Source organism: Rattus norvegicus, chromosome 6 (assembly GCF_021556685.1).
Source record: "Rattus norvegicus strain SHRSP/BbbUtx chromosome 6, alternate assembly SHRSP_T2T, whole genome shotgun sequence".
Taxonomy (NCBI): Eukaryota; Metazoa; Chordata; class Mammalia; order Rodentia; family Muridae; genus Rattus; species Rattus norvegicus.
This window is the reverse complement of record NC_141539.1, coordinates 17,565,909-17,588,433: the sequence shown is the minus strand read 5'-3', so window position 1 is coordinate 17,588,433 and position 22,525 is coordinate 17,565,909. Positions and strand designations below refer to the sequence as shown.

Genomic DNA, 22,525 nt, shown 5'->3' with positions numbered 1-22,525 from the left:
AGGTTGGAGGATCTCTATGAGTTCAAGGACATCCCGGTTTACATAGCAAGCTCTAGGGCAGCTAGGGGCTACATAAAGAAACCTTGTGGGGTTGGGGATTTAGCTCAGTGGTAGAGCGCTTGCCTAGGAAGTGCAAGGCCCTGGGTTCGGTCCCCAGCTCCGGGGGGGGGGGGGGGGGGGGGGAAGAAACCTTGTAAAGTAAAAAAAGGAAAAAGAGGGGCTGGGGAATGGCTCAGCGGTTAAGAGCACTGACTGCTCTTCCAGAGGTCCTGAGTTCAATTCCCAGCAACCACATAGTGGCTCACAACCATCTGTAGTGGGATCTGATACCCTCTTCTGGTGTGTCTGAGGACAGCAACAGTGTACTCATATACATAAAATAAATCTTAAAAAAAAAAAAGGAAAGAGAGAAAGACAAGACAGAGGACGAATAAATGTTGTGTTTGTGTGATTTAGCAATTAGGACCCTTAAAAGCTAATGCCAGAGTGTTCCTCAAACTGTTAATCACAGGGTTGTCACCTGATGACCCAGCAACTCCAGAGCTATAGGGACATGTACATGCCAGACCTAGTGCTCCCAGCCGCATTATCCACAATGGGCAAACATTGGGAATAACTCCAACTACAGCGGCGTGTGGAATTGATTCCTTTTTACGAGATGTCCAGAGCAGCTAAACCCATAGACAGAGATGGAGCAGTGGCCATCTGTCTGGACACAACGGGGATCGAGGAGGCACTGCTAATGGCCACACAGTTCCTTTGGGCGAGCAAGATGAGAACACTCTGAAGTTAGTTGGTGGCGATATACAATTCTGGATGTAGTAAAAAGCCATTCAGTTGTACACTTTGCAAGGTACAAGCTTGTGCTCATTTTCAGAGGGGGTACATGATAGATACAGGAAGGCGTTGTTCAGTAACTGAGAGCCCCACCCAAAAACCCACTCAACTTCTTTGTTAGAAAGAACGGCTCTTATGTATTTTGCACAGCGGCCTTTATGCTTTTGAGAAATGCTATAATATTGTCTCCAGAGGGCATTTTTGTTCTCTGTGGTGCTTATTTTTAACTCTCCCCTTTCTGCTTAGTGAAGAGGGGGAAAGAACCCGTCCTTTGGAAGCACAGAAATCTCTCCAGCTTTCAAGTTTCTGCCTTAGGGGCTGGCAGTTTAGCTCAGCTGGTAGAATGTGCTTGCCAGCATGGACAAAGTCCTGGGTTCAACCCCAGCAACCCAGGGGTTCACAAATGAGTTTGTGGTGCTGCATGCCTGCCATCCCAGCGTTTTAGAGTTAGAGAGGAAGGAGGGCCAGACATTCAAGGTCATCCTCGGCTACAGATCAATTCCACGCCAGCCTGAGCTACGGGAGAGCCCATCCCCCACATGAAGACAGTTCTTTTTTGTAGTTTTAGAGACAGGATCTCCTATGTAGCTCTTGGCTGGCCTCAGACAATAGAGATCTACCTACCTCTGCCTCCTGAGTGCTGAGACTCAAAACACATGCCACCGCCACACGCAGCCTGAGACATTTACTTTTAAAAGTATGTATCCGGGCTGGAGAGATGGCTCAGTGGTTAAGAGCACTGACTGCTCTTCCAGAGGTCCTGAGTTCAAATCCCAGCAACCACATGGTGGCTCACAACCATCTGTCATGGGATCTGATGCCCTCTTCTGGTGTGTCTGAAGACAGCCACAGTGTACTCATATAAATATTATATATTTACATATATACATATTACATATCCTGGCTCTAGGTTTTATACAGAATAGACACAGTTGCCACGAACTTAACACTAAATGCCAATAGAATACAAAGACAAGACCAGTATTATCGCTAATCGCTTCTATAATGAGTAAATGTTAGGGCCAAAGAGACGGCTCAACCATAAAAAGCACAGCGGTTCTCAATCCTTCCAATGCTGTGACCCTTTAATACAGTTCCTCAAGTTATACTGACCCCCAGCCATGAAACTATCTTCATTGCTACTTTATAACTGTAAATTTGCTATTGTCATGAATCACGGTGTAAATATCTGGTATGCAGGATATCTGATATGTGACCCCTATAAAAGATTGTTTGACACCCTCCCCCCAATAAGTTGTGACCCACAGGTTGAGAACTACTGCCCCGGCAGAAGACTCGAACTTGGTTCCAAGCACCTATGTCAGGTGGCTCACAGACCTAGGCACAGACATGCATGATTTAAAAATGATATGAAGATAATTTTTACAATTCCATAGTTTCAATAAGAATAAATATCACCATGGTGTGGCTCAAGGAGAAAACCGGAAGTGGCAGCAGACTGCTTCTAGGACGATCTGCCTTACCCAGTGTTGAGCGCTGGAGTAAGAACCCAGGCTCGCCCTCATACCAGCTGTTCTCACACTCTCTCTAGTGTGTCTTTTAATGCAAAGACGACAATGAACAGCTTAGGGTAGACAGAACGGGATAATTATTATATACAGACTGCTCCATTGTCACCCCGTTCCCAAACCCGGGCGCGTCAGCCAAAAATCTACGCAAGCATTTAATGACCATAGTTGAGAGAGTCTAAAGCTGCTTTTCTCTGACTTCTCTGACTCAGCAGAACTAATCCTCTAGAAGGACATTAGAGCTGAGTTTTGCAATTTAAGCCCTCAGTATCCAATTCCCCCCACCTCCCACCCCCACCCCACAGCCCACTGCCTGTCCCCTCCCACACACACACACACCACACCCCCCATGCCCCACGCCCGACGCCCCACACCCCACACCTGCCCCAACAGAAAAAGCTGTTGAGTCATAGTTTTTTGTATTGATGGTGTTTTGTTTTGTTTTGTTGTTTTGTTTTGAGGCAAAGTCTTAGCTAGTACTAGGTGAACTCAGACCACTACAGAGCTGAGGATGTCCTTGAATTCCAGATTCAAGGATGTCCTCCTGCCTCTACTTCCCAAATGCTGGACTGGCAAGGATGTGCTACCCACCATGTCTGGTTCATAACTGAGTTAAGATAGAATGCAAACTGGTGTTCTGCATTTCCTTTTGGTTTTTCTGTTATTTTGTTTTTTTCAAGACAGGGTTTCTCTGTGTATCCCTGGCTGTCCTGGAATTCACTTTGTACACCAGGCTGGCCTCAAACTTGCAAAGATCCACCTGCTTTTGCCTCCCAAGTGCTGGGATTAAAAGCATACGCCACCATACCTGGCTCCTCTTGCTTGTTTTAAACACAGATCCAAAGTCACATTACACTGTATCAACATAGGAAACACTGTAAGAATAAAATACTGTCTATAACCTGGGAACCCAGAAGCGATCATTACAAACACGCCAGAGGATAGCTTTTGCTTTTTCCTATGCAGATTCACATACAGATTATGGTGTCCTTGAAATCTCAGGAATATACAATCAGGGCTGGAGAGATGGCTCGGCGGTTAAGAGCACTGACTGATCTTCCAGAGGTCCTGAGTTCAATTCCCAGCAACCACATGGTGGCTCACAACCATCTGTGATGGGAGCCAATGCCCTCTGCTGGTGTGTCTGAAGAGAGTGACAGTATGCTCAAAATAAATAAATCTTAGGAAAAAAAAGAGATACAGCAGTACTCTTTTGTAATTTTTTTCACCTAATAAAATGGCAAGCCTTTTCTGCGTATTTAAACAGTCTTACATTACGACTTTTAGAGCTGAATGGAATTTCAACTTACAGCCAGAACTTGTATAATCACGATATTTTAATTGCACATACGGTAGGTTTTTTTTTTTTTTTTGAAATCTGGTTTTGTGATATTAAAAACTATTTTCAGACAACTGCCCTGCAGGTGAAGCTTAGATGATTTCTTCTGAACTTCTAATTGAAAGTGAAATTTCTGAGGGAATCTTATAAATAGTCATTCCTGTCAGAAATGCTAAGTGTCTGGAGTATCTGCCAGTCATTTAAAGGAATCCTGTTTACATGCTTCTCTTATCTATATTGTTTATTTTAAAATATATTTTCTGGGGGCTGGAGCGATGGCTCTGGGGGTTAAGAGCAATGGCTCTTTCTGAAGAGGACTTGGTTCAGTTCCCAGCACCTACCTGAACCTGATAGTTTACACATCTGTAAGTCCAGTTCCAGAGGATATGACGCCTTCTTATAGTCTCTACAGGCGCCAGACACACAGGTGGGGTACACACACACACACACACACACACACACACACACACACACACACACATAAGATAAAGACAAATCTTTGAAAAAAAAAACCCACAATTTTTTCAATTTGAATTCTGTTAACCAATTTACTGTTGTTGTTTTGAGACCATGTACACATAAATACCTCAGGCTGGCTTCAGACTCATGATTCTCTTGCCTCAGCCTCTTGAGTGATTGCGTTATTAAACGCTACCTCCTCATTTAAAAAAAAAATAGTGGTATGTTTTGCCTGCCTGCATGCAGTGCCCACAGAAGCCAGAAGAGGGCGTAAGATCCCTGGAACTGGAGTTAACAGACCCACCCTGTGGTGCTTGGTCCTCTGGAAGAGCAGCTAGGGACTCTTAACCACTGAGCTCTCTCCAGCCCACTACGCCCTCATTTTAACTTTTTCCCTTTCGCTTCTCTTTACTAATCTTTGCCAATTTCTGTTTCCTCTGATACTGTGTTTGGGCCCAGTTCCTACAGTGCATACCCTGCCCGGTTTCAAGATTTCCTCCCTAGAGTGCCACCTTGACTTATCACAGACCCCTTGCCACTCAGTCACAGAGTCCAGGGTTATGTTAGGGGTCATCCTTAGTGCCGTATATCCTATGGGTTCGAGCAATGAGTGACGACATGTACCCATCTTCATACTATGGCAGAGTACTTTATACTTGTCACTTCACAAGAGAAGTAAATAAATCTTTCACACTCTGCATGTTTACCGTTCTCTTCCACAAACCTTTGGCATGATCTTCTCACTGCCTCCGGAGTTTTCTGCCTTTCAACTCGACACAGTGTTATATACTTAGAATTATACCGTATATAACACAGTAGGATTTTTCATATTACTATGCATTTAAGTCTCCTCTGTATGGTTTCACTTATGTGTGCGGTCGCGCATGTGCGTGTTTTCTATGCAAAGCTTTATTGGTCCTCAGCAACTAGAGAAAAGCAAGCCCAGTGACGCCTCATTTGAGGACGCTGTGGTCTTGAGCTTCTGCCAGTTCTCTCTCAGTCCCTTTCAGCTCATCTTTTCCTCCTTCCCTCCTCTCCCGGGGGCGACGGGGGTTGGGGGTGGGGGTGGGGATTTAGCTAACTGTAGGCCAAGCCAAAGACCAGAGCAGAGTATTGGCAGAGCTTGATGGGGAGGTTGGGGAGACCTGAGCTGGAGGCACTATCTTGTCCGTGACCTTTAAGACTATACATTTTTGGGGCTGGGGATTTAGCTCAGTGGTAGAGCGCTTACCTAGGAAGCGCAAGGCCCTGGGTTCGGTCCCCAGCTCCGAAAAAAAGAACCAAAAAAAAAAAAAAGACTATACGTTTTTTGAAACAGAGTCCCGAGTAGTCCAGCATGGCCTCCAATGTATCGTGTAGCTGAGGGCGAGTTTGAATCTCTGTTCCTCCTGCCCCTACCTCTCTAATATTGGGGTTACAGGCGGTGCAATGCCACACCCAGTTTCTGTAGAACTAGAGATTGGACCTACTACTGTAGGCTTGCTAGGCAAGCGACTAAGAGAGCCGCATCCTCTGTGTCCTGTGCCTGCCATGTCTTCTCATGGTTCTGAAGCTCACTTCTCTGCCAGCAATGGTGTTTAGTTTGTCCATTCATCTACTGAAGGAAATCTGAGATGTTGCCAAGATTGGGACAATTAGGAACAAAATGGCCTCAAACACCGACATTGCGGGGTGTACTAAGTCTTAAATAGTCCTATTCTTATATGCAGCTATAGACTTACATTTCTGCCTTTGGGAAATGCCCGCCACATTTTTATGCCAGCATTTCTAAACCTGTGTTGTGGCCACCAGGAAGACCCCAGTTTTGTGGTGTATTATGGGTAAAAGAGATCAGCACTGGCAGTGGGATGTGTCCTCTACGGCGTTTAACCCTGAAGGCCCTTGAACTCTTCTGTAGGGACAGCTTCTCATTCTTGATTGGGTAAAGTCCTCTTCACTATAAACTCTGTGTGTGTGTGTGTGTGTGTGTGTGTGTGTGTGTGTGTGTGTGGTGTGTGTGTGGTGTGTGTGTGTGTGTGTGTGGTGTGTGTGTGTGTGTATATGTGTGTGTGTGTCGGGGGTGGGGGTGGGGTCATACCACATTTCATAGGCTGGTTCCCAAGTGCTGCTGTTGTAGAATGAAGCTTTCAGTCTATGCTGAAATCTTTGCATCCCATGTGTAGAATAGCGTTCAACTCATAGATTCTTCAACACTTCAAGTACCACAGTTTAAATTATAGAAATGCCTTATTTGAAATGTTCGTTTACTTAGATGGAAACACACACACACACACACACACACACACACACACACCACTTTAGATTAATAAAGATAGCAGGGTGGTGGTAACATATGCCTTTAATTCCAGGAGGCAAAAACAGGTGGATCTCTCTGAGTGCAAGGTCAGTCTGGTCGACAGAGTCAGCTCTAAGATAGCCAAGGCTACACAAAGAAACCCTATCTCGAAAAACCAAACAAACAAATAAAATAAAAAATTTAAAAATAAGAAAAGTGGGGGTTTTGGATTTAGCTCAGTGGTAGAGCGCTTGCCTGGGAAGCGCAAGGCCCTGGGTTCGGTCCCCAGCTGGGGGGGGGGGGGGAGAACCAAAAAAAAAAAAAAAAAAGAAAAGTGGAAAGTCCCCTTCTAAGTGGGAGGACTTCGCTAACGCTCACCCCTTGGCCGTTATAAGACTAGTCTCAGCCTTATCAAATACACTAAATGGGACAGGTCAAGCTGCGTGCTGGGAGGGAAGCGTGAAAAGCTTTGTGACTGTGTATCCACAGACATGACACATGTGCACTGCGTTTGCACACACAACACAACTACCCTTAAAGGGGAACACCTGCTCCAGCTCACATGATAATTTTATATCTTGATTTTTGATAAAATTATTTCCTAGCTGCTTAATGACAAACGAGTTGCTTTATTGTGCCCACGAGGACCGTGAAGTTACGCTGACTGCTCTAACTACACGGTGGTGGGTAGGAGGCGATCGCCTCTCCAGTCTGCACACAGAGGGAACGGCTTCCTGCGACACTAGGAAAGCTTTATGAACTTGACTTGCGCCGTAAGGTAAGGGTGGGAACCTCTTTAATCTTATTAGCGCAGGCCAAGTCTGCACTCTGGAGACCATTTGTCCCTTCTTACGATTTCGGTTGAGATTTGTCCTCAACGCTGAGGTCTTTACTCACAGGCTTCTGATGCTTGGAGAACGACTTCAAAGAACAGAGAACAAGTTCTGGTTGTGTTATTTATGACACAGTCAATCTCTAAATTTTTTTTTTTTTTTGGTAAGAGTTTGTTATAATTTGATACTGTATTTGATTTTTTTAGTTCTTGAATTTAAAGTTTGATGTTTGGGGATGAGGAGACAGCTCAGAGGGTAAACTGCTTACCCTACAAGACTGAGGATCCCAGAACCCGGGGTAAGAAAGCCAGACACCCAGGATTGACCTCTGACCTCAACACTCACATGTAGGTTGTTGTTGTTGTTGTTGTTGTTGTTTTAATGATTTATCTATTTACATATGTGAGCACACTATCACTGTCCTCAGACAGACCAGAAGAGGGCATCAGATCCCATTACAGATGGTTGTGAGCCACCATGTGGTTGCTGGGAATTGAACTCAGGGCCTCTGGAAGAGCTGTCGGTCCTCTTAACCACTGAGCCGTCTCTCCAGTCCCCTCACATGTAGGTTTAACCCCATGAACATGCGCAGATACATACACACATACACAAGAAAAGAAAGGAATGAAGGAAGGAAAATGTAAGGAGAGAGGAAGGAAAGAAGGAAGGAAGGAGGGGGGAGAAAACAATTTGGTGTTATGAATACTGGATATTCCAAAGATTCTCAATTGAGACATCTAACTGGGAGCTGGAGAGATGGCTCAGCTGTTAACAGCACTGGCTGCTCTTCCAGAGGACCAGGGTTCAGTTCCCAGCGCCTACGTGGCAGCTACAACGGTCTGTAACTCCAGTTCCAAGGATCCAACACCTTCACACAGACATACACGCAGGCAAAACACCAGTGAACATAAAAGTAAACCAAACAGTTTAAGAAGTAAAAGAGAGATACTTAGCAGGAGCCTGGAGCGGGGTGGCAGGCTCCCTCCACACCCATTTTCCTCCTTTCCTCACACCTGCTTTTGATTGCCCAAGATCCGGGCTCCTCCTGCTCCCGCGCTCAGCCTGTTTCCAGACCCTCGCAAAGTTTTTCTGGTAATGATTTCTATGACTTAGCCCCAACTCCCACCCTAAATTTGAATCCCACATTTGAAGCCATGCACTGGAAACTTCAATTTGGGTATCTGGTTATGAACCAAGTGCAGTTTGTTTAAAACTAAAGGCGGCATCTGTACCACTCAAGGGTTCTCCACTGCAAACAACAGAAACCCACTCCGGCTAACTCAGGCAGAGAATAAACTCGCTGAGAGGGTATCAAGTGGCCTTCTCGTTGGCAGGAACGTTGGAAGAACAGCCACAGGAAGCTGGCAAAAAACCCAGGAAGTCTAGGGCACAGAGAGCATGGCCAACTTCACCTACGGGCAGAAGCGGGTAAGGACGCTGCCCTGGTATTTGCTGCCCCACCCCCACCCCCGACCCCGGCCCCTGGCCCCTGGCCCCCGCCCCCCCCCCCCAACATTATCACGGAGACTCCTCACTTTCTCAGTTCCTTTTTAAGCACGGAGCCACTCTCTCCAGGTTGAAAGACGTCGCTTGTACTATCCAAATGGCTTAGGTCATGTGCCTGGGCCTCGGCTGCCAAAGATAACCTCTGATTCCCCTCGCTTCCCACAGAAGAAAATTAATCATTGTATATTTTCGTCTCCATTTTTCTCATGTCTCTGACTTCCCATTTTCAGTAAATGCTACCACCGTTCTTTCTATGGCCAGGAACCTAGGGACCCTCCTTAACTCCCTCTGAGTCCTTAGTTCCGGAGGCCACCCAGCCAGCGGGCCAGCAAGGGTTCTGTGGATTGTTCTCCTTCACTGTTTTCTTCTGGATGTTTCTGTAACTGCCATCCCTCCTGCAACACCTCGGCAAGCCCTACTCAATCCTCATTGGATTCCACACTTCCACTCCCTCCTCCCGTTTATCCACCCACAGGTTAATCTCCACAAAGCATTTCTTTGATGTCACACCACCGTTTCTCAAACTGTACTGCTGAGAAGCGCCTCACCCCGGCCTCCACAGGTTTCCAGAAAAACCCCAAAGACTCAAAAAGGCAAACAGATGTCTTGAGAAGAACTTGGCCTTCAGAAGCAAACTGATACGGGTTCAAATCCCTCCACACCCCCCACTTACTAGTTCATACTCTTTCAGATTCCTTTTCCGGATCTCAGGAGTCAGAGAGTAAGATCCACCTCGTGGGGTATCTGTAAGTCATCACTTTGAAAGTTTAAATGGCGTTACATGTTGTATTTGGGTTACAACATCACCACACAGATGCTTACAATGGACAATATTCAACTTCAGACCTGTCTGGTTCAAGCTGGTTTAGTAAGGCTGTCATCACTGTGGTTTCAGGGCAGGCAGGTTAGGATCAGCATGCTACATGTTTTGGGGGGCAAAGCAGTAACCTAACCATCACTTAGAGCACGGTTCCTAATTTCAAACAACTGACTTACAAATGACCTTTTGAGAATATTTTATTTGCAAGTAGAGAGCTTCCTGTGTTATTATCTTTGAGAATTAAATCCCCCTAATTGGCTGCTCTCCATCCTAATATTGCTGTTTGAAAGTATTTCCTTGTAGGAGTTTAATTTTGTAAAAGGCTGCTTGTGAATTCCCTAAGGGCTAAAGAGTCTGTATGCCTGATAGACACCTGAAAATTATTAGCTTTTGCCTCTAAGGCTTGCCCAGCATCTATTAAAACGGTGAAGCTCAAGCACATAAAAAGAAACTTTAAAGTTGATTCTCTAACGGACAAGTTTGGTTATTGGTTCAACACGTTCAGACCCCTCTCCATGGCATCACTGTTAAGTCAGCACTGGAAGAAGGCTCCATAGCCCCAGGAGATTTCTCTTCCCTGGCTAGTCAGAGATGGCGCCACTGGAACTGCCCAAATTAGGTTCAGTTGGTGTCCACTCATTTGCTCATGGATCCCTGAAACAACTCCATCCCCAGCCCATGTGAGGCCTGGCAGGCAAGACATGGGATAGATTTCAGAGCTCACCGAGACCTTACAACACCTCTAATCTCTTCCTTTGGAAAGCAGGTAGGACTTGGGAAGTCTTAGTGAAAGACAGCACTCAAGTCAAACACTGGTACTAATCATTGAGTAATTATATTTTACTATTTATTTGTTTATCTATGTATCTATTTATTCATTTAGGTTTCTCTGTGTAGCCCTGGCTGTCATACTCTGTAGTTCAGGCTGGCCTCAAACTTACAGAGATCTGCCCCCCCTTCCCCCTCCCCCTGCCCCCACCTCCCAAGTGCCAGGACAAAGGTGTGTGCCAACATCACCTGGCTAGTTTTATTTTTTTTAAAAAATATTCAGGGTTTGGGGATTTAGCTCAGTGGTAGAGCGCTTGCCTAGCAAGCGCAAGGCCCTGGGTTCGGTCCTCAGCTCTGAAAAAAAAAAAAAAAAGAAAAGAAAAAAATATTCAGACAATAAAATTCAAGGGGCTAAAAAGACATTCTTTTACAAAAAAGAATATCTGAGAGAAAAGCAAGCAGACAAAACATTTGTAGTTACTTTCGAAGGCCCTCTAACGAGAGAGTAAAGCAACGAGGGCAGCAAAGGAGGCTGGGTTTTATTTCCAGCTGTGAGGTCAAGGCTTGGACAACAGGTCTCACACGTGCTCACAAGTGTTCTGAAGCTCTTCAGACAATGTTCTCATTCAGACGCAGAGGAAGGTAACTAGGCAGAGAGTCAAGCTTCTGATTTTAGCCATGTATTTAGCACAGGCTTTCAATCACAGTATTTGGGAGATGGGAGCTGAAGGATCGGGAGTTTAACATCATCTTCAGTGACACGGAGTTTGAGACCGGCCTGTATTGATTGTATTGACTGAGACTCTGTCAATAAAAGAAAGAAGGGAAGGAAGGAAGGAAGAAAGAAGAGAAAAGAAAAGAAAAGAAAAGAAAGGAAAAGAAAAGAAAGGACCAAGTTTTAAGTCTTTGTACTTGACCCAGCTACATATAACATATGTAATACTTGAGCTCATAAAAATGGTACATATTTTATTTTGCTGAATTAAATTGTTGATTTGAACAAGATACTTTAGCCGGTAAAGGTAGCTGCTGCCAAATCCAGTGACCTGAGATAATCCTCAAGACCTCCATGGTGGAAGGAAAGAACCAACCTGTAACTTGTCCTCTGTTACAACACGTGTATGCATGAGAGTGTGTGTGTGTGTGTGTGTGTGTGTGTGTGTGTGTGTGTGTGTGTGTGTGTATACCCCCAGGAGTGCACTCTAAATACAATATAATAAAAAATGTAATTGTACTTAAAGGTCTCTAAGTAAAAATAATCTAAGGATAAAGTCCTTTTCTTTTTTTCTTTTTTTTTTTTTTTTTGGTTCTTTTTTTTGGAGCTGGGGACCGAACCCAGGGCCTTGCACTTCCTAGGCAAGCGCTCTACCACTGAGCTAAATCCCCAACCCCGGATAAAGCCCGGATAAAGTCCTTTTCAAGGTGACCACCCTATGTGATTCTATTGAGAAGCCAGAGTATATACTGTCCCTTTCCTGAGCACCTTGCTCTCCCCCTTGTTACCAATGCTAAAACTGAACTAAAACCTCTTCTTAATAAGTGGAGCTTGTTAAAAAACAAAACAAAACAAACAAAAACCCCAAAGAAACAAAAACCTTTGTTCAGCTAATAGTGGTGCACACATGTTTAATCTCAGCACTTTGGAGGCAGAGGCAGGCAGATCTCTGTGAGTTTGAGACCAGTCTGGTCTACAGATTAAGTTCCAGTTCAACCAGGGCTACACAGAGAAACCCTGTCTTGAAAATCAAAAAGAAAACAAAACAAACCTCCCCAAACAAAAATCCTTAGCTTTGCATTCAGTAATTAAGAACTGTCTGTCTCATGCATTTGGAGCTCTAAGTGTGTTTCATGTTTAAGGATAATTAATACCTTGCTGCAATGCTCATTTTGAAAGACCAATATCAAATGTTTCGCTTCATTGTGGCTGCTGGACAGTTTGCAACATCGCGCTGGAGAAACATAAAACCGGCAAACTTTCACTGGTTGCTTGAAAACAGCCGGGGATTGGATGTTGAAATGATGAGCTCAGATCGACTAGTTTCCGTGTCAATCATTACTTAGTAAATATTTACTACTGAGCATGCTGGAGTACGTACTGGTGAGCAGAACAGACGTGTGACCGCTTATGAAACTGTAGCGGCAACAGTGCTTCCTGGATCCTGTTCTAGGGGCTTTACCTGGATTATCTCACTCTGTCTCCTCAGCAGCTGTAGGACACAGAAATGTGACCATCACATGTTTCAGATGGAATCCTGAAGTACAGAGATTAGACACTGTGTCTAGTCTTCCTAACTGATGGAACTGGGATTAGAAACTGGACAATTTATCACATAGCTCAGCATGGCCTCTGGTTTACTACATAGCCAACGGTGACCCTGAATTCCTGATACTTCTATCTCCACCTTCCAAGTACTGGGATTATAGTCGTGTATACCATGATCAGTTTATGTGGTTCTGTGCATGGACTCCAGGGCTCTCTCTGTGCATGTACTCTGAGCCACATTCCCACATTCCCAGCCTAACCAAATCTGCTTGCTTTGGGCTGAAGAGATGGCGTAGTGGTTAAGAGCATCGACTGCTCTTCCAAAGGTCCTGAGTTCTATTCCCAGCAACCACATAGTGGCTCACAACTGTCTGTAACAGGATCAAATGCCCTCTTCTGGTGTGTCTGAAGACAGCAACAATGTACTCACATATAAAATAAATATATCTTTAACAAATCTGCTTGCTTACTTGTCTACTTATGATTTTCTTTTCTTTTTTTTTTTTTCTTTTTTCTTTTTTTCGGAGCTGGGAACCGAACCCAGGGCCTTGCACTTGCTAGGCAAGCGCTCTACCACTGAGCTAAATCCCCAACCCCATGATTTTCTTTTTTGAGAAAGGATCTTACTGTGTCACCCTGGCTGGCCTTGATGAACTCCTTATATAAAACAGAATGGCCTCTAACTCACAGAGATTTGCCTGCTTCTGCCTCCCAAGTGCCGGGATTAAAGGTACAGGGCCTGGCAGAGTTTGCTTGCTTGCTTGCTTTCTTTCTTTCTTTCTTTCTCCCTTTCTTTCTTTCTTTTTTTTAAAGATTTATTCATTATATATAAGTATACTGTAGCTGTACTTCAGACACACCAGAAGAAGGCATCAGATTTCATTACAGATGATTGTGAACCACCGTGTGGTTGCTGGGATTTGAACTCAGGACTCCTGGAAGAGCAGTCAGTGCTCTTAACCACTGTCTTAAGCATTTCTCACTCTTACTCAGAGATCCACTTGCCTCTGCCTCGTGAGTGCTGGGACCAAAAGCACATGCTACAGCTTCCTGGGGCGGGGCGCTGCTAGTTTTTGATATGGGTTTTGAGACTTAAACTCAAGTCCCCAGACAAATACAGCAAATATTGTACCCTACTCATTGAGCCTACCATACCCTACCCACTGAGGCTACCTTACCCATTGAGACTGTGTTTCCACATTTACTCCACACCTACTGAAGGGTTATGGGCTGTCAAAAGTGCCGACACACTGCTCAGGGGGTGGGAAAATGCAGCCTAAGATGTGGGAGACCAAAATTGGGGTTCCCTGACTCCTGGGCATTCAGTCGCCTCTGGAAACCACTGGAAACAGAGGAGTCAGGAACGGAGGGTCAGGGGTCCACAGGACTGTGATGAGGAGTCTGGGGTTGGGGGCCAGGAAGTAGCTTAACAGTGACTGGGAGTGTGGAGGGACCATCTGCAGAGACTTAGATGGCGGGGCTCTGTAGGCAGAGGCTTTCTCCATGCTCCCCACGGTGGTTCTTTTTTTTTTTTTTTTTAAGATTTATTCATTTATTATATATAAGTACACTGTAGCTGTCTTCAGACACACCAGAAGAGGGCATCGGATCTCTTTACAGATGGTTGTGAGCCACCATGTGGTTGCTGGGAATTGAACTCAGGACCTCTGGAAGAGTAGTCAGGTGCTCTTAACTGCTGAACCATCTCTCCAGCCCCCCACGGTGGTTCTTGATGAGAGAGCCAGTCCTTGGTTCCAAACTGTTTAGTGACTGTTCGTCATGGAAAATGCATATCGCCTCCTCGGGGTGGACCTAGGTTTAAATAACCTTTAGAAGGAAGAAATGTCTGGGAAGGGAAGCTTATTGGTTAACTCTCAGGGTCTCTAGATACCTCATTGGCATGGAGAACTCTGTTCTGATATACATGACTATAGATCACTTTCCTACATAGGGAGTGTGGTCATGTGACAGGGGCCTGGTTAGGAGCAGGTAAAACTTCTACTGTCTTCTGATACAAGGTTTGGGGCTTTCAATCTGTTCAATCTTACCAAGTTTCCTGGCATGGTCCACTGTCCCACACGAGATTACCCTACCCACTGAGACTACCCTACCCATTGAGACTACCCTACCCATTGAGTCTTCCCTACCCATTGAGTCCTCCCTACCCATTGAGTCTTCCCTACCCATTGAGTCTTCCCTACCCATTGAGTCTTCCCTACCCATTGAGACTTCCCTAACCATTAAGACTACCCTACCCACTGAGACTACCCTACCCACTGAGACTTCCCTACCCATTGAGTTTTCCCTACCCATTGAGACTACCTTACCCATTGAGCCTTCCCTACCCATCGAGTCTTCCCTACCCATTGAGACTATCCTACCCATTGAGACTACCCTACCCATTGAGTCTTCCCTACCCATTGAAACTATCCTACCCATTGAGACTACCCTACCCATTGAGTCTTCCCTTCCCATTGAGTCTTCCCTACCCATTGAGTCTTCCTTACCCATTGAGGCTTCCCTATCCATTGAGTCTTCCCTACCCATTGAGACTTCCCTAACCATTAAGACTACCCTACCCATTGAGCCTTCCCTACCCATTGAGTCTTCCCTACCCATTGAGACTATCCTACCCATTGAGTCTTCCCTACCCATTGAGTCTTCCCTACCCATTGAAACTATCCTATCCATTGAGACTACCCTACCCATTGAGTCTTCCCTTCCCATTGAGTCTTCCCTATCCATTGAGACTTCCCTACCTACTGAGACTTTCCTACCCATCTCCTCAGTCTTTATTTGTTATCATTCTGAGGTTTTTATTTCATTTTTCCTGTTTCAGCTTTTTTTTTTTTTAAATTCCGTTGGTTGGTTTCAATGGTTAGAGTAAACCTGGATTACTTAGGTAAAAATAACCAACACATGCAGATTTATCACAAAGTTCACAATGCTTGAGCTTCAAATTCCTCACCCCTGGCCCCCAATTTTCCTGTTTGTTTGTTGGTTTTGGGGACAGGATTGATTACAGGGTTTCTTTCTGACCAGGCTTGCATTAGTGTATGTGAAGATGACCTTCTGGTTTTCCTGACTCAGCCTCCAGGGTGCTGAGCTCACTTACAGGAGAGTATAGCATGCCCTGCAGCGTGAGTCTGTACTGAGTATGTAGGAAGGCGTATCTATCCATCCCAGGCTTCCCTTAGTCATGTATTCCACTCCGGCAGGAACTATTGGAACAACTAGATATTGGGGCAACTATTCGCAAAGAGTTGGGGATACATTTAATGTTAGGCTTTGTGATATATTCTGCACAGACCATGGCCATTTGCACTGAGTCACTGCCGGCTACTTGTGTTTAGCAATAGATTCTGGGAGTGCTCCTGTGGCCTTCTGCACTGACTCACCTGGCATCCTGTCATAGAGTTTCAGGGCTAGAGGTTAGAGCTCCATGTGGACATACAGCTGACCCTGGCAGTATGTGAGCGCTGTGGGAGGAGCAAAGATTGCCACACACAAAGCCAGATCATCAGATAAGTACACTGTAAGTGGAGAATTTGGCTTTCATTGATGTCAAGCCAAAATAGACATTTGTCTCCTGTCAGGAACACAATTAGTACTGCAGCAATGTAGAACTTTAAACATGTGATACATTGTGGTTTTTTTTACAATGTGAATCATATGAAATTAATCAGAATGCCTTTAGCATACACACACACACACACACATATATATGTGTGTGTGTATATATGTATATATACATATATACATATATATAGCTTTACTGTAAGTGTGAAATCAAGTTCTACTTCAATTATCGAAAACTATTGGTTCACCATGCTAGAAGAAAACCTGACTTTTTATTAGACATTTTTAAAAAGCCAACGTTACGTTTTCGTTTGTTGTGCTTGTGCATGTGTGTGCCAGAGGTCAGCCTCAGGTACAGTTCCTCACCATCCAGTACACTTTCCAGACTTTCATGGAAAACACTGGACTGACCGCCATCTCTCAGCCTTGCTGTGTCCTATTTACAACACAGCCTCCTAGGTTGGCTGTGATGTTTACTTAAGTTTTTAAGTTAGATTTTGTTTGTTTGCTGTTTCCAGAGCCAAGAATCAAACCCAGTGCCTCATATTTACCAAGCACAATCTGTCACTGGGGTATACCTCCAGTCCCTTAGGGAAGATGTTTAAAGAGGCATCAAAGGGGAGAGGTGTACTTCAAGGATGTTTAACAATCCTTTCCATCTTTTAACTCTGTAAATTTTTTCATCATGACAGGTTTTTTTGTTTGTTTGTTTGTTTTTGTTTTTGTTGTTACTCTAATCTGCACAACCTTCGACTTAGAAGGGACCTAAACTATTCAAATGTCTTTGTAAGGAAAGAGGACAGGATTAAAGGGCTAGAGAAGATGGGAAGTGTTTTGGTTACAAGTCTAACCCTTGAATTTGCAAATGAATGAAAGCCAGGCCTAAATTAGTTAGGTGACTCCATGGATTTGAGCCTAGAACTCAGGTTTATTTAAAAACTAATAGTCTGGGGGTTGGGGATTTAGCTCAGTGGTAGAGCGCTTGCCTAGCAAACGCAAGGCCCTGGGTTCGGTCCCCAGCTCCGAAAAAAAAGAAAAAGAAAAAAAAAAAAAAAACTAATAGTCTGTACAGTAGTTTCCAGATAAGTTATCCTGTGGCTTTGCACCCTGATGGGAAGAACAAAAGGGGATTAAGACAAGCCACCCTTTAGGTGCACTTCCACCAGGTTCCATGACCTTGGGCAGACTAGGTAGTCAAGACCCTGTGTCTTTTCTCGTAGGAATTGGATAAGATGATATCTTTTCATCCAGCATTAACATTGCTTGCTTGTGCTCTGTCCTAGAACCTGCACTTGTGGCAGACCTCGCCTCAAGCTGGTCAAAAAGTCTTGTTTCTACTTGTAATTCCTCACCTGACTAGAGTAGATGGGAACCCCAGGAAAGTGAATTCCTCCTCTCACTTGTTTGCCTTCTTACCGTCCTTGTCGGATTATCATCTCCCTTCAAAAGAGATGACTATAACTGTACTCCACAGGGTTCCCAGAGGGAGAGAATCCCACCATGCACGTCAGCTTCCTAGCAGCAGGATACCACAAGCCCCCATCCACACAGACCCAGTTTCAGGCTGGGGAACACTGGCCGCGAACCCTGCCAAGAACACAAGTGCAGCCAGTAGCCTCTCAACTCAATTATTCTCTGCGGTTGCGGAGGCCCGGCAGAAGGAGGGGCATGTCGGGAGAAGCCCCGCCCCTCCCATCACGTGGGGGGCGGGATCGGAAGCGTGACGGCGTGCGCGGGGGCGGAGCCGTGGCTGCGCGCGGGCGCGGGGGCGGGGCGCGGCGCGGCGCTCACTGCTGCGGCTTGGGAGAGAGAGGCCGGGCAGGCGGCGGGCGGCGCGGCTCGCAACCCGATTGACCGACTGACCCTCAGGCTGACGGGCTGACTGGCGGACGGCGGAGGCGGGAGTCAGAAGCGGCGCCGGGCGACGCTGAGAACCAGCGCTTCAGGTTCCGCGGCCGCCGTTCGGTCGGTGTGCTGAATGAAGCGCCCGCCCCGCTGAGCCCCGAGCCCGGCGCGTTCCCCGCAAGATGGACGGTTTCGCCGGCAGCCTCGGTGAGTCCGGCAGCGGGCTCGCGCCCCTCGTGCGTAACCAGGGACCCCGGCTTCCTGCGCGCGCGCCGCGGGCCCTGCTCCCCGGCTGCCCCTGCGGGTGGCCGCCTCTCCCGGCACATGGTCCCCGCGAGGCTGCTGCCCCGCCGCCGCCTCCGGGACGGGCGGCCCCTCCCCCCATGCAGCCCTCGCCTCCAGACCCTCCTTTCTTCCCAGAGCCCCCTTCAGTGCGGGGGCCCTCCTTCCCCTCAACGACCCTCCAGCCACTGCTGTGTCCCTCCCGGTACACTTAACACCTTCCTCCGACCCCCGTTAAAGACGGGGCACCCCTTCATCAAATACAGCTGTCTCCCTCAGAGTACCTCTCTCTTCTTAAACGGAATTGTAGGCAAGATTGGAGCAGTCTTTCCGCAGAGAGTAGGAGTCTCCAGTCCCATTTCTGGATTGGAGTTATCCCTCTCAGTCTTTCTATGTGGAGATTTATTAAGTAGCCCTCAGTAACTGACAACTTCCCTCCTCTTCACTGCACGTTTTGCAGTGGTGGAGAGATATCACTTACTCAGTACAGGAAAGGAAGAGGTGCATCTGTGTTGGGGGACCCTCTTTAAGAGTAAAAGCAGAAGTATGTTCTCCATGCATGCTGGAGAGAAGTAATCCTGCCCAGTGAACCCATAAGAGGGGGCCTCAATCGGGAAAGAAAGGATTCTCCATTTTTGGAATATGCTGTCTTTGTGGAACGGAGAGAAAGGGATAGGTTATTCGGTTGGCTGAAATGTCTTCTCAGTGTTCCATTTAACCAGAGTACAGGTGGTAAATTTTGTGACTGATCTGGGAACAGGAAGAACTCTAGGGGTAACCAGTACCTGTGTCTGGAATTGCTATTCTTTGAGGCCACTGGAATCCAGTTAGTTACTGGAGAGATTGAACTTTAAGTGGTATGGCGAGAGAAACGACTCTGCTCTGGCTGATACTGTGGTTATGTGATACCTGTGGCTGGATTTGATTTGTATATTTGACTATTTTATGTGGCAGTAGCCCTGTAGTCAGATGCTTTTCTTTTCCATTTCTTGATAATAAATCTCTAGTTAGTTAATGTTCACTGATCAGCAAACCATCTGGCACTAAGCCAGATTTTAATATGCCCACACAAGGTTGGGATTAGATGGATTTCTTTCTTTCTTCTTTTCTCTCTTTCTTTCTCTTTCTTTCTTTCTTTCTTTTTTTTTAAAGTAAAGTTAAAAGCAAATAGAAGAGCAGCAGGCCCTTACAGTTGTTAAATAGTAAAGGCACAGTTTGGGTCTTGACTTTCTTGAGAGAAAAAAAAAAGTTGTTATACTGCTTTGAGAATGGAAATCCTAAAATAGGAGCAATGCATTGTAGCTCTTTTCTCTCCAAAGACACCTGTTGTCCATTATCTAACCTTTGATGTCTTGTAATCCCTACACAGTGAAGTTGCTTCCTTCTTGGGCTCCTTTTAGCGAGGCATTAACTCTTCATTTGTTGGTTTTTAGTTGTGTGCGGATTCGTTCCCAGTTCACATTGGCTGGAAGACTGGCCTGTGTGTCACCTACAGGTGACAGATTGTGTGTCTGTGCAGACACCTGTGCAGATTGGGTGTCTGGGGGGGGGGGGTGTTTCTGATGACCTCTGTATGTGATGGATCTCACTCTTGAGTTTGTTAATTCTGAGGATTCAGCGGGGGACTTGCAGAAGCCCCTGTGTTTTGAAAGTGCCCTTTCCCCCAATTGAAGCACTCAAGTTAATTTTGAAAGTGTATATGCCTTGTTAAACAAGTGTATCCCGTAACTAATCCAGCAGAGACAACAGAAAGAGTTGCAATCGGGAAAACAAATCCCATTTTTATATCATACTAGAGATGCACACTGTTGGACTTTAAACGTTCATTTCACACCGTCTTTTGTGATCCTAACATTGAATTGCCATCTTTTGAGTGGTATGTGATGAAAGTTTGCCCTCAAGATTTGGTGTTGAGCAGGCAGAGATGTGCCTGTGTCAGCTGAAGAACAGGGATTTTTTTTTTTTGTCTCCTTTCTAGAGTTGCCTTCGATGAAGAGACTTTTGTAGCAGGAGTTGTGCTTTCTCTTTCTGTCGCTTTCTATGAGTAAAACTAGGCCCCATCTTAATTGAAACCTTAAAGGGTTGGGAGTGGGGGAGGGGAGGTGGTATATTTTACTAGTAGCCTTTAAGCAGAGCTCTGCTCACTTCTTGCCAAATTGCTTGTTTCTGTTCCCTGCAGTTCATTAGCCTGGAGCTTAGAGTTACATTGATCTTTATTTTATCATCAAGAGAGCCATTAGTGTAAAAGAAAGCACTTATGTGTAAAGACTTCTTTTTTCAACTAAAGAATTCAAACCATGTGAAATTCTTCTGGGGTAACATATTGAAAGCGTTTTTCTCAAGGAAGTGAATGTTTATATCTCCCTTCATATACTAGAGAGGTTCTTGGAAAAATTGTGAGAAGACTACATTTCCATAAGCAAAAAAATCCAGTGCTTTTATCAGCAGAATGATTCTGTAAAAGCTGATTATTTAAGGAAATCCAAACCCAAGCCATGCCTGTGGTCAGAGTGATTAGATAAGAAAAACACGCGTTTTATAAGATGCCTGTAAAGGGGATGTAGTTACACATTTCTTGTATTACATAAAAGCAACTAAAGGATCCTTTTACTCTCTGCAGTTGATGAATTGGGGTAGTGTGGCTGGTAGGTGCTTGTACTATGGAGTTTCTCCTAGTTACATAGTATCTCCTAGTATCTTTCAGTACCTACATTAGGGTCATTTGAAAGGCAGCACTCGGGAAACAGGAATTTAAACTTAACTTCTTTGGTGTGTCATCACCACATCTCTGTATGGGTATATACACAACATGCCTCACAATATATATCTTAAACTTCAGGTATGTTTGCAAAACCAGGAAACCACCGATAAATAAAGCCTTTCTTGCTGACTTTCCAGGCAGGGGTTGGATACATTTTATGCTTAGTCTTTTAGCATATTTTTTTTCTTTTTTTAATTTCAGGTTTTAAGTCAGTTTTTGTTGTTTTGTGTTGTGTTGAGACAGGGTCTTAACTATGTATCCCAGGCTGCCTTGAACTTGAGGCTGATCCACGGTCAGCATCCCAAGTGCTAGGTTACACACCCTGGGGTAAAAATCTTTTTTTGTAATAAAGAGTTTTAATTTTAATGTATTTATCTTGGGATTAGCCTAAACGTGAAGGTTTGTATTTTAAAGAGAGTATAAATTTAACCATTCCAGTTTACAATAGAAAATTCAAATTATAGTGCATGAAGGTTATTATGTGTAAGAAGTAACATTTTCTCATGCAGCCTGGGTAGGCTGGTCTGTGTCTGCCTACTGAGCATGTGCCACGGGTACTCCTTGGTTTATGGAGTACTGAGGGCTGAACCCATGGCTTCATAAATGGTAGGCAAGCACTCTACCAACTGAACTATATATTCAGCTTAAATCTTGCTTTCTTTACATGAGAAATGCAGGACTTCATTTTTATATTTCTGAACATAGCCCAGGCTGGGCCTGAACTCACTTCATTGCTGAATTTGGTCTTGAACTGTTGATCCCCTGCCTTTACCTCCAGAGTTTTGGAATTATAGGCGTGTTCCACTATGCCAAGCCCTTTTAAAGTTTTTCGTCTGTTTGTTTGTTTTATTTTGTTTTGTTTTAAAATATATTTGTAAGACAAACTCATGCTATGTTGTCTTGGCTGGTTTTGAACACTTGGGCTCAAGCCACTCTTATGCCCGAGTTTCTTCTCCAGTAACTGGGACCACTGGTGCATGCCACCATGCTTGCCTGGTTTTCAGTACTAATCTAGTTTCAAACAGCCTTTGAATATTCAGTAAGCCTTTTTTTTTTCTTCCGTGTAATCGTTTGGGTTTTTTCCTAAACAATTTAATTTCTTATTGGTTGTCTTGAAGGGCTTAAGATAACTTTAAGCGGGCCTGGGGTGATGGTTCAGTAGATAAATTGCTTGCTGCATCGTTCAGCTCTCTAGCACCCATCTATATGTATGGGTGTGGCAGTGAACCTGTAATTCTACCATCAAGTTCTTGGTTCAGTGGCAAGTGATGGAGAAAGATGCCTGATGGTCAGTGGCAGGCCTCCATATGTACCTGCACACACACTTGTGCCCATATGTATCTGAGCGTGCAAACCTACCACACACACTAGCACATGCAAGAAGATAGTTATCTGTAACATGATCTGAACACTAACTCAAATGTCGGTA

General features: G+C 45.0%; 1 protein-coding gene, 1 long non-coding RNA gene and 1 pseudogene across 9 annotated transcripts in view; 1 reads left to right on the top strand and 2 right to left on the bottom strand.

Annotated features, from left to right (window-relative positions):
• Positions 1-5,117: 5,117 nt before the first annotated feature.
• LOC148005063 (ATP synthase F(0) complex subunit e, mitochondrial pseudogene) lies at positions 5,118-5,829 on the bottom strand (annotated as a pseudogene).
• Positions 5,830-10,611: 4,782 nt separating this feature from the next.
• On the bottom strand, positions 10,612-17,845 carry LOC148005062 (uncharacterized). Of its 3 annotated transcripts, none has more exons than XR_015622741.1 (3): positions 17,561-17,845; positions 16,028-16,108; positions 10,612-11,170 (listed from the first exon to the last, which is right to left on the bottom strand). It is a non-coding gene; the product is annotated as an uncharacterized LOC148005062 (long non-coding RNA). The 3 variants fall into 3 exon arrangements; XR_015622742.1 differs by having other exon boundaries at positions 10,889-11,162; XR_015622740.1 differs by lacking the exon at positions 10,612-11,170 and adding an exon at positions 14,161-14,441.
• A 151-nt stretch (positions 17,846-17,996) lies between these two features.
• Positions 17,997-22,525, top strand: part of Eml4 (EMAP like 4) — a 115,839-nt gene continuing 111,310 nt past the window's right edge. For 3 of the 6 annotated variants that reach the window (NM_001433948.1, NM_001433947.1, NM_001433946.1), the window contains 1 exon segment: positions 17,997-18,260. In NM_001433948.1, coding sequence (NP_001420877.1) covers positions 18,236-18,260 — 25 coding nt within the window. In that variant the 5' untranslated portion in view covers positions 17,997-18,235. 6 annotated transcript variants of the gene reach the window in all.